The 14562-nt window shown below is 36.0% G+C and overlaps 3 protein-coding genes and 1 non-coding gene across 5 annotated transcripts in view; all 4 read left to right on the forward strand.

The window, feature by feature from the left end:
* The window catches only part of LOC104813733 (probable trehalose-phosphate phosphatase F), a 4003-nt gene extending 1163 nt beyond the window's left edge, over positions 1-2840 (forward strand). Inside the window, exons 2-12 of one of the 2 annotated variants that reach the window (XM_010541461.1) lie at positions 38-98; positions 177-637; positions 739-879; positions 980-1051; positions 1144-1269; positions 1356-1514; positions 1600-1677; positions 1826-1895; positions 2004-2074; positions 2151-2243; positions 2447-2840. In XM_010541461.1, the coding sequence (XP_010539763.1) occupies positions 347-637; positions 739-879; positions 980-1051; positions 1144-1269; positions 1356-1514; positions 1600-1677; positions 1826-1895; positions 2004-2074; positions 2151-2243; positions 2447-2509 (1164 nt within the window). In that variant the 5' untranslated portion in view covers positions 38-98; positions 177-346 and the 3' untranslated portion in view covers positions 2510-2840. The remainder of the gene's footprint in view (positions 1-37; positions 99-176; positions 638-738; positions 880-979; positions 1052-1143; positions 1270-1355; positions 1515-1599; positions 1678-1825; positions 1896-2003; positions 2075-2150; positions 2244-2446) is intronic. The other variant, XM_010541470.1, reaches the window with a different exon arrangement.
* Positions 2841-4586: 1746 nt separating this feature from the next.
* Positions 4587-8245, forward strand: LOC104813745 (monocopper oxidase-like protein SKU5). Its single transcript, XM_010541484.2, has 9 exons — positions 4587-4955; positions 5593-5702; positions 5794-6064; positions 6159-6297; positions 6419-6785; positions 6880-7245; positions 7464-7542; positions 7656-7855; positions 7942-8245. Exons 1-9 carry the CDS (start codon positions 4827-4829, stop codon positions 8042-8044), a joined length of 1764 nt encoding a protein of 587 aa, XP_010539786.1. The 5' UTR covers positions 4587-4826; the 3' UTR covers positions 8045-8245.
* A 4945-nt stretch (positions 8246-13190) lies between these two features.
* LOC104813755 (auxin-responsive protein SAUR36-like) lies at positions 13191-14136 on the forward strand. The gene has a single exon (XM_010541496.1). It carries the CDS (start codon positions 13382-13384, stop codon positions 13880-13882), a length of 501 nt encoding a protein of 166 aa, XP_010539798.1. The 5' UTR covers positions 13191-13381; the 3' UTR covers positions 13883-14136.
* A 250-nt stretch (positions 14137-14386) lies between these two features.
* On the forward strand, positions 14387-14460 carry TRNAN-GUU. Its single transcript has one exon. It is a non-coding gene; the product is annotated as a tRNA-Asn (tRNA).
* Positions 14461-14562: the final 102 nt, after the last annotated feature.

Raw genomic sequence — 14562 nt, forward strand, 5'->3', positions numbered from 1 at the left:
GCATGTAACTTGTTTTTGTTGTTGTACAATTCCGCAGGCCTGTTTAAGCTAAAAGCGTGTCTGAGTGAAGAATCGGTTGTGATTCTGGAGATGATAAGGTATGGTACAAAGCCTTTCCTTCAGAAAAGAAAAAGCCTTCAAATTTCTGAGTTACAATTTCCATTTCCATAATCAAGTTTCCAGGAATCCCGTGCTTGATGGACCGTGCGCCAGCCAGTAGCGACAAGAAAACACTGAAGAGGTGGTTTTTCATTGACAAAAGAGTCGGATAGAGAAGCGCTTTGGAAGAGACCTTGTTAAGAATAAAATCTTCCCTTAGTTGTCGTTTGAAGAACTGTGGTGTTTTATGGAGTTGAACTCGAATCACACGTCTTCTGTTCTCACTGACCCTGCGCCGGTCAACAAATCCAGACTCGGCGTACCTTCGGCTTTGGTGCCTTTTTCGCAGTCAGCCACTTCGTTCTCGTCTGGAAAATTTATAATGTCTCCAAGGAGGAAGCTTGCTAAGATCGACGACGTTAGGTCCAACGGTTGGTTGGATGCCATGAAATCCTCGTCGCCACCACGGAAGAAGCTCATCAAGGATTTCAATGTGGAGGTTGCTACAGAAGATGATTTTGCTCACCGGAAATGGCTGGTAACATCTCATCTTCTGACTGTCAACCGTTTTGACCTCCTCATTTTTCGGTTCTGTATCCTATAATTTCTAATCCGAGCTCCGGTCTCTGATGCGAACAGCTCAAGTATCCTTCGGCAATCAGCTCATTTGGTCATATTGCAGCTCAAGCAAGGAACAAGAAGATAGCTGTATTTCTAGACTATGATGGGACACTTTCTCCCATAGTAGATGACCCTGATCGCGCCATTATGTCTGATTCTGTAAGAGGATTATAACCTTCTTCCCTGTCGATACGTTTGCCAAAATTTGCTATCTTGTGTGCTCTCCTGTCTGAAATTCATGTTTTACTCCTTTCTTCAGATGCGTGCAGCGGTTAAAGATTTAGCAAAGTATTTTCCTACAGCAATAATTAGCGGTAGAAGTCGTGACAAGGTAAACTGATAATTCGGATTTTGGTATCTACGGAATGAAATGCATTACAAGTGTTTGGCAGAGTTGAAGAGATACAGTTTTTGCTCAAGCAGGTCTTCAAGTTGGTAGGACTAACTGAACTGTATTACGCCGGTAGTCATGGAATGGACATCATGACCCCTGGAAATGGTAGTGTGTCCCCTGACGACCCCAACTGTATTAAATCTACTGACCAACAGGTAGAATTATGGCTCTAAAATCCATTGTGTTGTTCTCTCTTTCTGTAAAAGATGGACTCTTTATAACCTTTCTTTTGGTTGTTCAGGGTAAGGAGGTGAACCTCTTTCAACCTGCTAGAGAATTCATACAAGTGATCCACGAGGTTTTTAGCTCTCTCGTCGAGAAAACAAAGGGTATTAAAGGGGCAAAAGTAGAGAACCACAAGTTTTGTGCATCCGTACATTACCGTAACGTTGAGGAGAAGGTAAAAAAAAAACTCCGTTTCGTTTCATGGATCAAACCCAGTTTCTTTCAAAGCTCACACTCTTTGTCATCTTCCCTGGAGTCAGGACTGGTCTACCATTGCTCAACTCGTCCATGACCTCTTGAAACAGTACCCTCGTCTTCGTCTGACTCATGGGAGGAAGGTATGCATTCCGAGGCACTAGTTTAACATTTTAAACGTATACAAATCGGCATAAATCTTATAAATCTAGACTTTGAAATCTGATTTGGGCAATCCAACAGTTTCAACTCTTACCCGTTTTTTTGACAAAATCATCGTTATATTATCAGGTTTTAGAGGTTCGTCCTGTGATTGACTGGAACAAAGGAAAAGCAGTCGAGTTTCTGCTCGAATCTCTCGGTACAGCTATATGTCTCATTGATGCCTTTCTCCATACACCGTTACACAAAAACAATGTCAGAGGATTTTGGTTTTTGCACTGATCACAATACCGAACCCTTCTTTCAGGACTGAGTAACAACGACGAGGTGCTCCCAATTTACATTGGGGACGACAAGACAGATGAAGACGCATTCAAGGTAAGTTCTTCTCCTTTTGTGCCTTTCTCCAACCGAAATCAACCACTGAAACGACCGTGTTATTAAACCCGTATAGGTGTTAAGAGAAGGAAGATGTGGATTTGGCATATTGGTATCGACCGCACCCAAAGAAAGCAATGCCTTCTACTCTGTCAGAGACCCTTCCGAGGTAACTTGCTCTTGTTCTATCTGTTAACACAGTCTCGTTGGCTTAAAGATAAATCAACACAAGTTCCCTTGATGGAATCTGAATTAAGTTTTATATCTTGATAGAGTGATCATGTGTATGTATATGTGTATACACACACACATATATATATATGTAGAGGCGTTATAACTATGTTTCACCATGTGGGGTTTGCTCTGCTGCAGGTGAAGAAGTTTCTGAAGACATTGGTGAAGTGGGCAAAGGTTGAAAAATCCACTGGTTATTAAATTGGTTGTGAACGATGAACGGCGAGGCCCTCCTCCTCTCTACTTTAGCCTTTTTTTTTTAAACCCCTAGTTCGCCCCTACAAATTTTATTTTAGTTTTACTTTTTATAATTTTCATTTTTTCCCCCACCCCATGAAGGGTTTAATTGATTACTCTCCAGATTTCTATTACACTGTTAATTATTAATTTCATATAATAAGTTGGCTGATTATGTACATCTGGGCCTTGTTTCCACGTGATTGAGAATCCAAGCCCAATGCAAGACCACTGTCTGATTATGTACATTCACATGCATCAGTGCGTAATCATTAACACCATCTTAATCCTGTAATTATAAATTTTGCTTTTTTATTATTATTATAATTTGATGCGTTAATGACGCTCCCGGCATTGAATGCATGCAAACGCAACCATCATGGTGCTCGGTTTTTCCATATATCAATGTTTCGTCTTGTGCTATTATTATCCCATTCCCACCTGCTGGTTTAGCGCACAATAAAAGTTCCATTAAATACTAACCAAAAAAAAAAAGCATAACATGCCCTTACGTACAAAGTTTACGCAGACAAAATGATTCGATTTTTTTTTTAATGATTTATAAAATTCATTGCAACACAAAAAAAATATATAATTAAGAGTGAAAAATATATTTTTTGTTTGCATTTCTCCAACCGCCCTCTTGGAATCTAATCAACTTTTTTCCTATGAATAAACAACTGAATTTGCAAATTTCAAAAGAATATCTCGCTTGGTCATAATCTTCATCATTATCACAGAGTAGCACAACTTTTCTACATCAAAATCCGTTGAAAAATCGAAATAAGGGATTCAGGTTGATTTTATAAAAATATGCTGATTCGTCATTAAAATTAATTCGATTCGGTATTCGGGATTAATGTATTCGGTAAAAATAATATTCTGTCCAATTATATAAAATTACAGCCTGTCGATGATATCTATATAATATCATCATAATAATAAAAAAAATCATTGTAATTGTAATTGTAATGGATTCTAAAGATGTGAAGTGTTATAGCAGTGGTGTTTGGTAAGAAATCTGAATCTACTTAAAAAGCTTACCATTATATATTTTGTAATTAATTAATATGGCAAAAAAAAAAAAAGGGTTGTATTTGTGTGGTTGGCAGTCACGTGGCACATCTGCAGAAGCTTACCGTTGCCTCACAAATCTGGCTGTATCTTATCAACAACACTAGTCAAACATTCTTAAAACAAATAAAATACTATTTCAAGTTTATTTAAATCTAATTATATAAAAAGTACTAATTAATTAATCAATCAATCATGTCGAGAGATAGACATAGCAAGAGATTAGTTTTTTTTTTTGTAATTTACAGATAAATAAAAAATCAAAATTAAAAATATTTTAAATAATGTTTAAAATAAAAAAATCTAAACAAAATTAAATTAAAAAAACTAAATCAAAATCCAACGTATAATTTTTCTATAAATATTAAAATAAATTAAAATCCGAAATATTGGTGCATACTGCCAATATTCCATTAACTGTTTAACAAAACTTTAAGCCACGAATTCTATGGCAAGGGAAAAAGTGGGCAAGCTTTTTTGTCGTAATTTATACAACTATGAAATTTATGCATGGAGAACAATCAAAATTATAGTTATGATTATTATTTTCATTTATACAGAATCATGGTTCTTATTCCAAATTTGCCAGCGCGTTTGCATACATGTAGAGGAAAAATAAATACGGTACACAAAATATTATTCGCGAAAATTGTCAATATATACATATATATAGAAAATGATTGCAATAAAGGTCAAGCCATGCTGGCTGGCTGTCACGCATTATTGCTATTTTAGAGAAATGTATACATTATGTGTTTTTTTCAAGTCCAGCTTTAAAATAATTTATAACCCTTTTGTATATTTGTTGGGAATAAAGAATTTAAATGTCACACCGACAAAATAATATTGGGTTTAATTTTTATTTTCAAGATATTGGCTGTAAATAAGGAATATGATATCCCATTATTTTTCTAAAAAAATATTACTTACAAATACTCAAAACGATGTTGGATCAGCTTCTGTTCTCTGTCCAGATTAGTAAATTGCCAAATACCCTCTCCCTCTCTCTCTCTCTCTCTCTCTCTCTCTCTCTCACGCACGCTCGCCCTCGCCTGGTCATTTCATTTGCCCTCAGTCTAGCTTCTTCTTCTTCTTCATCTCATGCATCTGATAATATAAATCCAGAAGAGAAGTGAACAAACCGGATATAAATCAGCTACATTGTCTGTTATTCACAACAAGAGAGCAAAGAACCCGCTAAGAGGGAATGGGTTTATCTGGAATCCTGCTGCTGTTCCTTGTCAACGTCGGGCTGTGTTTCGCTGCAGATCCGTTTGTCTTCTACGACTTTGAAGTTTCTTACATTACTGCTTCGCCACTCGGCGTGCCTCAGCAGGTATGTTCTACTTCCTCAGATCCCTGATTCTGCCATTTGGCTTTTGCTGTTGTTTTACCCTCTGGATTTAAAGATTTAGAAGTGGTTACTGAAATTTGGTTTCTGGGTTCTGCTTAAGTTCCTTCAGATTTCGCTTCTTGGATTTGATTTGCCCCCTCCATTGTATAGAGATGAACTGCAATTTCCAAGGAGCTAAAGATTCTTGCTTCTTGATTTTTCTTTCCATTTTCAATAGTTTCAATCTTCACTCGGTGTGCTTTCTTCTCTATATCGCAGATGGGTATCTTTCAGGTTTATAAAAAAGTTCATTGTCTTTTGCTTCTGGGAATGCTTGATTTTCATCAATGGAACTAATGCTTTTAGATCTGAGAAAGTTTTGCATATTTTTCTCGAGTATGCTTGTTTTCTTTTGGATTTTTCAAAAGTTTCATACTTTGGCTTCTGGATGTACCTAGATTTCGAGCAATGATGAATTATTTGCCTACAGATTTAAATAAAGATTCAATTTTTAGCTCCAGATCTGAGTAAATAAAAGTGTTTTGAGACAAAAGCTTGTCTGGTAATAATCTTCTGATCTAAGCATAATCAGGGTTCTATTTAGGAGCTCTAATGGAATCTCTGTTTTGCTCTGCAACAGGTAATTGCCATTAACGGAAAGTTTCCGGGACCTACCATTAATGTTACGACCAACAACAATGTAGTCGTCAATGTCAGAAACAAGTTGGATGAGGGCCTCCTCCTCCACTGGTGAGAAACCGGAGAATGAACTTTGAGAATGCAGAGTGAAAAATCCTTACTTTTAGATTGGGTAACATGAAAAGTTCCTTGATTCATACAGGTCCGGAATTCAACAGAGGCGTGTTTCATGGCAAGATGGAGTTGCGGGAACCAACTGCCCTATTCCTCCAAAGTGGAACTGGACTTACCAGTTTCAGGTGAAGGACCAAATTGGAAGTTTCTTCTACTTCCCATCTCTCCATTTCCAGAGAGCATCTGGTGGTTTCGGCTCATTCATCGTCAACAACAGGCCTATAATTCCAATTCCATTCCCGACCCCGGATGGGGATATCACCATTTTGATCGGTGATTGGTACACGAGGAACCACACGGTTAGTAGTAGCTGGTTTTTCGAGTTACCGAAGCTACCGTGTATAAGTTCCTTCCTTGTTGCTGATGTGAAATGCTTTTCATGACGGTTGTTAGGCATTGAGGAAGGCTTTAGATGACGGGAAAGATCTCGGAATGCCGGACGGCGTTCTCATTAATGGAAAGGGTCCCTACCAATACAATCGGACTCTCGTTTCTGATGGGATTGATTACGAAACCATCACAGTCCATCCTGGTGAGTAATAAGTGATAGCATCTGAGGCTTACTTGTTTCACTTATTAGCTCTAAAAGATACTCCAATCTTAGAAGCTTCATTTTTTGGGTTTAAGTTGAACAATGCTGGTTCCTGAAACAGGAAAAACCTACAGAATTCGGGTGTCCAATGTTGGAATTTCCACCAGCTTGAATTTCAGGATTCAGAATCACAATTTGCTTCTTGCGGAAACCGAGGGATCATACACGGTTCAACAAAACTACACTAGCTTGGACATACATGTCGGCCAGACGTTCTCCTTCCTGGTCACGATGGATCAAAACACGAGTACCGACTACTACATTGTCGCCAGTGCTCGGTTTGTCAATGAATCCAGATGGAGGAGAGTCACTGGAGTTGGAATTTTACAATATACTAACTCTAAAGGAAAGGCCAGAGGTCCCTTACCCGATGCACCAAATGATGAATTTGACAAGACTTTCTCCATGAACCAAGCAAGATCGATCAGGTTGGTGTTACCCTTACGTAAACACACAAGTTTTCCTTCTTCTATCAGTGAAATAATCACAGTTTCTGCATAATATGGACTGAAATTTCTGCAGGTGGAATGTATCGGCTAGTGGGGCACGTCCGAACCCTCAAGGTTCATTTAAGTATGGCTCAATCAATGTGACTGAAGTCTACGTCTTGAGGAACGTTCCACCTGTCAAGATTAACGGGAAAAGACGAACGACTCTTAGCGGCGTGTCATTTGTGAACCCTTCTACACCGATCAGGCTAGCTGATCAGTTCAAACTCAAGGGAATCTATAAGCTTGATTTCCCGACGAGGCCGTTAACTGGACCGCCCAAAATGGAGACATCTGTTATCAATGGAACATATCGTGGCTTCATGGAAGTCATTCTTCAGAACAACGAAACCAGGATGCAAAGCTATCACATGAATGGTTACGCCTTCTTTGTTGTCGGGTAAGACATTTTTCATTCTCTTTCTCAACCTCAACACACGGTGTTTACTTGAATATCTCGTCTGTAAGATGCTCGATATCTTATTCAGCTAACAAAATGAAAAGGACACTGTTTCAGATGTTTTCCTAGCCGATATACATCGAAGATACCGGTATCTTGATAATGGTTTCGTTCCTGTGATGTTCTGAAAACCGGTTCTTGACCCAATCGTCTTGCAGTATGGATTACGGAGAATGGACAGAGAATAGCAGAGGAACATACAACAAATGGGATGGGATTGCTCGATCCACCATTCAGGTGACAAATCAAATCTCTCATAGATCCTTGGAATTAGAATCTTTTCACTGACAAAGAAGACTGCTTGGTGAATGCAATTCATAATCGATCTGTCTCATTTTACAATCGTGTAGGTCTATCCAGGTGCATGGACGGCGATCTTGATTTCGCTGGACAACGTCGGAGTGTGGAATATCAGAACAGAGAATCTTGATTCATGGTACCTCGGCCAAGAAACATACATTAGAGTCGTCAACCCAGAGAACAACAACAAGACCGAGTTCCCAATGCCCGACAACGTCCTCTACTGCGGCGCCCTCGGCAAACTTCAAAAGTAAGCTCGAAACCGAACTAAACCCTCTCGAGATACACCGATATCCGTTAGAAATCCTGTCCCAAAAAATCGTATTTGTGTTACAGGCCGCAGCGCATTTCATCTGCGTCGAAAATATCAGACTTTGGAATGACGACGATCTTCATGATGATGGGATTACATGCTGCGGCTATGTTGCTTCTCCGTTAACACTCTCTCCGTTTTAAGAAGACGCATCTGATTGATGGGTTTGAGTCAGTTCAGTTTTTTTTTTTTTTTTGGTATGCGTGTGCGTTTTCTGTGTTTGTGAAGTTTTAAGGTAATGTAGTTTGATTTTTCATTAATCTAGGGTTTTGTTCATACTGAAACCAAGAGAGAGAAATTCTTCTTTGATTCTTATGTCGTTTCCAAGATCTGTTTTTTTTTTTTTTTTTGGTGGGATTTGATCTGTTGGTTTATTCTTTTTTAGAATACATTGATTCTGAGGTAAAAAAGATTCATCATTTTATTAAAAACAAATGCAGCCTTTCAGTTTTTATCTGTTTGTTTTGTAAGATTACACTTCCATTATTTTGATTACATATCATGACCCAGAATAATCCAAATAATTTATAATATGCATTCTTTCTCCAAAACCATATTAATCCTCGGATCCGGAACTAATCAGCTGATTTAGAATATACGTTTTTTTTTTCGAATTCGAGATAACATAGACCTTTTGGATCTCCGTTTTACCGGTTAAACTACATAAATTTGAATGATTATTATCTTCTTTGGAAAGCTAAAGAAAATGAAAGTTGTAAACTTTATAAAAGATTTTGTCAAAAGATTTAAATTTGGAAGGGGAATAAATAAATAAATAAATAAATATTCGTTGTATCAGATGCGGACATAACAAAAAAAATTGAATTCGGAACATTATCATCACCAACTATTTATACAAATAGAAATAGCAACCCTTTTTTGTAAAGAAAAAAAATGTGTGTGTATATATATATATATATATGTAATATATGTACGAGAGAGGACACAAAATCTGGCCTGGATATTTTTATTTTTATTTATATTTTTTCTGCGGAAAAAATAAAAAGACAATGAGGTCCCAAAAGGGATGGATATTCAGTATGTAATGTTTTGTGTCTTCAATTTCTGTCCTCTTTTTTATTTCAGCTTTTTGTCTTTCTGCCAACTCAATTTTGGATTTTTCAACCATTTTCCTTTCCCCTTTTATGTTTTTTTTCCGCCATTTCTGTTACATTTTTTTGTCTGCATTATACAGATTCTATATCAATATGAACATGGCACAGAAGCCGCATTGAGGTTTGAAACATGTAAACATGGTGAATATATATATATATATATATATATATATATATGTATGTATGTATATTTGATAATCGGTAACCAAGGTGAATGAATATACGTCAAGGCCAAATATATGTAATATTAGCGCCCTTTTGTGGTCGGCAAAAGAATGTGTATGTTATATATATATATATTATAAGAATGTGTATGTTATATATATATATATATTATATAAAGTCATGGGATTAGATCCAATCTGACGTGATTTGTTCGTCATAGTCAGCGGCAGTCAAAATCGACGCACGTGTGAATCTCTATTACGAAAAATGGGCCGTTTCGAACTCAAGTTGGATTTGTCAACTGGCCCTTGTATCAGCTCATTGGGCCCTTAGATTTCTTTTCGGTATTCAAATTTGGGCCTTTTCACTTGCGTCTTCGGCCCTCCACGTGGCGTTAATCCCATATATCCAAAAAATCATAGGGATTATTACGAAATTTCCAAAGAAATGCCAAAAACAATTGTTGATAATAAAGAATGTTAAATACGCAGGCATTTATTTTTGTATATATGTAAGTGTGGAATACGAATATGGTTCCCATCATTTATTAAAAAAATAGTATTCAATCTAAAGTTGCTAGCAATTAAATCTTTAGGTCAATGGGTTTACAATGGCATAATAATTAAAATATTTGTTGTCTACCATAATTTTGACATCTATATATTTATCCGTCGTCTTCCTAAAATCATGGAAATTGATATATTTTCAAATTTTAATATTGTGTATAGCCAATGTTACCATATGTTTGATGATAATTAAGTAGTTAGTTGTCGGATTATTAAATTTAATATTAATATTAAATTCAAAAACAAAGTGAGCAGCGATCCGTGATGGGTGGATTAACAACAAATTAGCAAAACTGTGAAGATCCCAATTTTTTTATTGTCGTCTTGTCTACCAAACAAATACATTAGCTGTTCGTATTTTTGTCCTTCTTGTCATGTTCCATGTTTTTATTGGGCCACGTGTCTTGTTCTTCACCACCCGCTATATATACACACACACACGAATCATTCTAGCTAGTTAAGATATAAATTTGATTTTAATTTAAAATATTCGACTTATAATCTTTAAACTAAATAATACCCGAACTTATAAAAATCAATATATATTGATTCTATTAAAACATCAATTTCTGTATTTTTCCCATATCCGTCCAAAAAAAAATCAACCAACGCAATGGGTAAATATAAGTAATTACTTAAATGAAAAACTAATTATGTGATTAAAAATACTCGCCATAATAATGATAATAATCGACAAGTGCATGTTCCATTCTGAAAAGAACATGAGACTATTACATGACATGTGTGCAGATTTTGTAAACTGGTTATAGATATGAGCATGATCTCCTAGTTTTTTGAAGATCTTATATTCCTCATGTTGGTGGGTAAACTTGGAAGCCAACAACATATCAATATGCCTGGTTATACGTGAATGTGCGTATACACACACACACACACACACATATATATATATATATAGGATCTTGAAGCTTCTATATATATTTTGATTAATTTCTCGTACAAAATGGAGAAATGTACTTACCGGAGAAAGATCATAAATAAAACTATAGAATGATTTCGCTATGAAAGTCTTGTTGACCAAAAATGATTATTTAATTTCTTATAATAAATATAGCTTGTATGTAAAAGTCTCTACGATGAATCCTATAAGTTAACATTAATTATCTTGACAAATAAACCAAAAACTTTATACAAATGGAATATTTTCCTTAAATTAAATAAAACTTTATACTTGCAAATATTTTGAAAAAATGATATGATAAATATATATATATATATATATACACACACGTGTATGTGTATTCATACAATTTTGGGAGCTGAAAAAAAAATTGTAAGATAAGAACACACCACGGATGTTGTGTACCGAATAATACATTAGGTACACAAAAGTACATAAAATTGTTACTTTCCATCCTTCCATTTGATAAAGTGTCGGAATTTTTATCTCCTTTTTCCGATCCCCAATTAAATATCCATTTTTTTCTCGTGCGTTTTCCGTTTTTGCGTCTTAATTTTCTCTGAGATTTGGAATATTTTGGATATTGGAAAAAAAATAAAATATTTTGGGAATTTGCTAAAGGAGACGTGTGCGTGTGTGGTTGATGTTCATATGTCGACGACGCCCCACTATCTTTACCATTTCATGATTCGTCTCACTAATATTTTTGTTTTCGTATATTTGTGAAAAATAAGCCATACATAATTCCTTTAAAATGCGATTATTGGTGACCAAATTAGTAATTTGAAATGAAATATTGATTCATTTGTGGTCTTACCTCATCATCATACATAACAATGTCAATCATTGTTATTTTAAATATATTTTTTTAATGTTATTTAATACTATTGCATTAAGTAGAACGAAAAATCATTGTTAATGAAATTAGTCTACATGTACACATGACACGAGATAGTGATAACTAACATTTTATGAGAAACAATATTATTATTATTATTAAAAAAACAATAGCATGCATGCACTTTTTTTATGGCATGGTACCAAAATTCATAAATCTTTGGGGAAAATAGAATATATTTTTTTAATATTTTGAAAGAGAGAGGACCACTTTCTGTGTATGCGATCGCACGCGCCGTGCCTACCGCCGACCAAATCCTCTCTCCAACACACATGCATGCATGGCTCTTGTTTTCATCTTCTTTTTAATCTCCATCATAATATATTTTCCTATTCTATATTCTCGAATCTCCAAACAAATTCATTGAGATTTTTTTCCCTTTTAATTTCTATATACGTTGTTTTCACTTTCAGTTTCTCCCCTTGTGCTAGATGTTAAACCATTATAATATGCATCATCCGGTTGTTTTCAATTCATATAATATGTATTATTTTGAATGGAAAATAGTGATTAAAGGGAAAAAAAAACATTGCTTCGTTGGTGATTTATGGGAGGACCAAAACACGAAACTATATAGCACGTGTACGTGCGTATATGATATCGATCGATCATTAACAATAGTAGATGAAAATTTACCGCGAATCCAACAGTTGGTGGTTCGGTAGTTGAAAGATTACAAAATCATCCTCAAAATCATGAGTTCCATTTTACTGGTGAGGAGGAGAGGATGTAATTAATTGCGTGACTAAAGACTGACTGATTCCGGATTCAAAAAAATTAAGTAAGACGAAGGTCTAGTAAACCTCTTAGTTAAAAAAAAATAAAAAATTCTACCGTGACCATATCTCACATCCTCGTGCAAACGAATAGTATCTCTAAGTTGAATTAGTTGTCTCTTCAACCATTTGGCCACTACTGACGAAACGTAAGGTTTGCCTTCTAATCGATATGCAAGAAGAGTGGATGTATATGCATATATAGAAGATACCAAAACAACGATTCATCATTTCTATCTTAATTTGTGAAAACTATACATTAATTGAATATTAGCCGATCAATAATTAGAATGACACCAATTCAAAGTAAATCGAAATAAAAGATATATATCAAAAGATCTGAAAATGGGTTTCAGAATCTTGCAAGGTTGACCAAAAGAATATGTTGCTTTGTACAATGTAGAACAAGTCAAAGACTTATAAACATGAATATTCATTGATTATGCCATGGATTAAATATTTGGCATAACATAAATTTGATTCAAAACAAGTGCTAAAAACGTATTTGAACAACTTCAATATTAATAAAAATAATTTTCTTGTATAGGGTCAAATTTAAGTATAAATGGTCAAAAGGAGAGACATATTGTACATAGATGGTAAATGCGTCATTTTAAATTAAACATTTGTTTTCGTAAAATATCTTCAATGAGTATACATACATGCACAGCGCGCTATAGTAATAAATCAAAATTTAAAATATGAACAAAGTAATTGTGGCATATCATATGCAATAACACACGCGCGGGCGCGTGCATAGACGCTGATATTCAACAGTCGTCGCTATAAATAGAGTTTGCCCCAACCCCACAAGCCAAAGCAGTCTTCCTCTTCCTCTCGAACTCCATCAACAACAGAGTCCAAACAAACATTTGTCCGAATTCAAAGTATTATTAAACCTCTGTAACATCGATTCAAATTCCTTCTCCAGACAAAACCCATCTCGCAAAATCCGTTTTTCAGACATACCCATTTCGAAAAATCCTTTCTTTTTGTTCTGGTTCTTAGAATCCGGCCAACCATGAAGAGGCTCCGAGGTTTCAAGATCGGACACAGATTCTTCAAGATCTTCAAATGGATAGTCCGGCCCAGAAGGATCAAACCCGGGAAGCACATTTACCAGACCCGAGTTCCCAACCCGGTCGCCGGAATCTGTTCCTTAGCCCGCTGTCTGCGTCGCGGTGCCAAAAGACTCTGCGGCAAGAACACGAGTCCGGGTACGGATAAGATCCGGTTGGGGAAGGGCTCAAACTCGGCGGCGGTTGTTCCGAAGGGGCATTTGGCGGTCTACGTGGGGGAGTCAGGAGGCGACACGCGTCGGGTGGTGGTGCCGGTTATATATTTCAACCACCCATTGTTCGGGGAATTGCTGGATCAAGCGGAACGGGTTTACGGGTTCGAACAACCGGGTCGGATCACGATCCCTTGTCGGGTCTCTGATTTCGAGAAGGTTCAGATGAGGATCGCCGCGTGGGATCACTGCCGCCGGAAGCGGAGTTGCAAGATTCTCTGTAGTTTTTAACGTGGTGAAATAAATGAGTCAAGAGAAGAAGAATAGTTTTTTTTTGGTTTGTGAATATTTATTTAGTTTTGGTGTTTCTGGTGATATACCATATACCATACAAATCGATCATTGAAAGAAGTACTTTGTATCAGTTTCTTTCATAAAAATCCAGAAATTTTCTGATTTCCAGGACTTCTTCTCCCAACTTCAAACGATTTCAATTAAATAGGAAAATGTACATTTTTATAAGAAGAATAACAGAAATTTGTATAGAAATGTCTATTACAGTCTTGATAAAAACAAGGCAAATCAAGATGTATTAACCAATTCATGGTTGAACACGCAATTCTCATCCCACATCCCAAAGTTTGAGCGCCGAACAAGACTCCAATGCATGGTTACACTACTTACATCATACTGGGAACTTGGGAAGTTTGAAATATTTAATAAATATTAGGTTTATTCAATTGTGGCCTCACTTTCATTAAATGTTTCAATAATTTTAATTTCTTCCATCCATAAGCTGGAATAGCTCAGTTGGTTAGAGCGTGTGGCTGTTAACCACAAGGTCGGAGGTTCAACCCCTCCTTCTAGCGTTCTTTTTTATTTATAATTTGCATTGAAGTTTATAAATTGCATAAAATCGAAATAATGATGGCGATAACGCATAATATTATATGCTTGGAAAATAGTAGATT

The sequence above is a fragment of the Tarenaya hassleriana genome, unplaced genomic scaffold (genome assembly GCF_000463585.1).
Source record: "Tarenaya hassleriana unplaced genomic scaffold, ASM46358v1 Cleome1, whole genome shotgun sequence".
Taxonomy (NCBI): domain Eukaryota; kingdom Viridiplantae; phylum Streptophyta; class Magnoliopsida; order Brassicales; family Cleomaceae; genus Tarenaya; species Tarenaya hassleriana.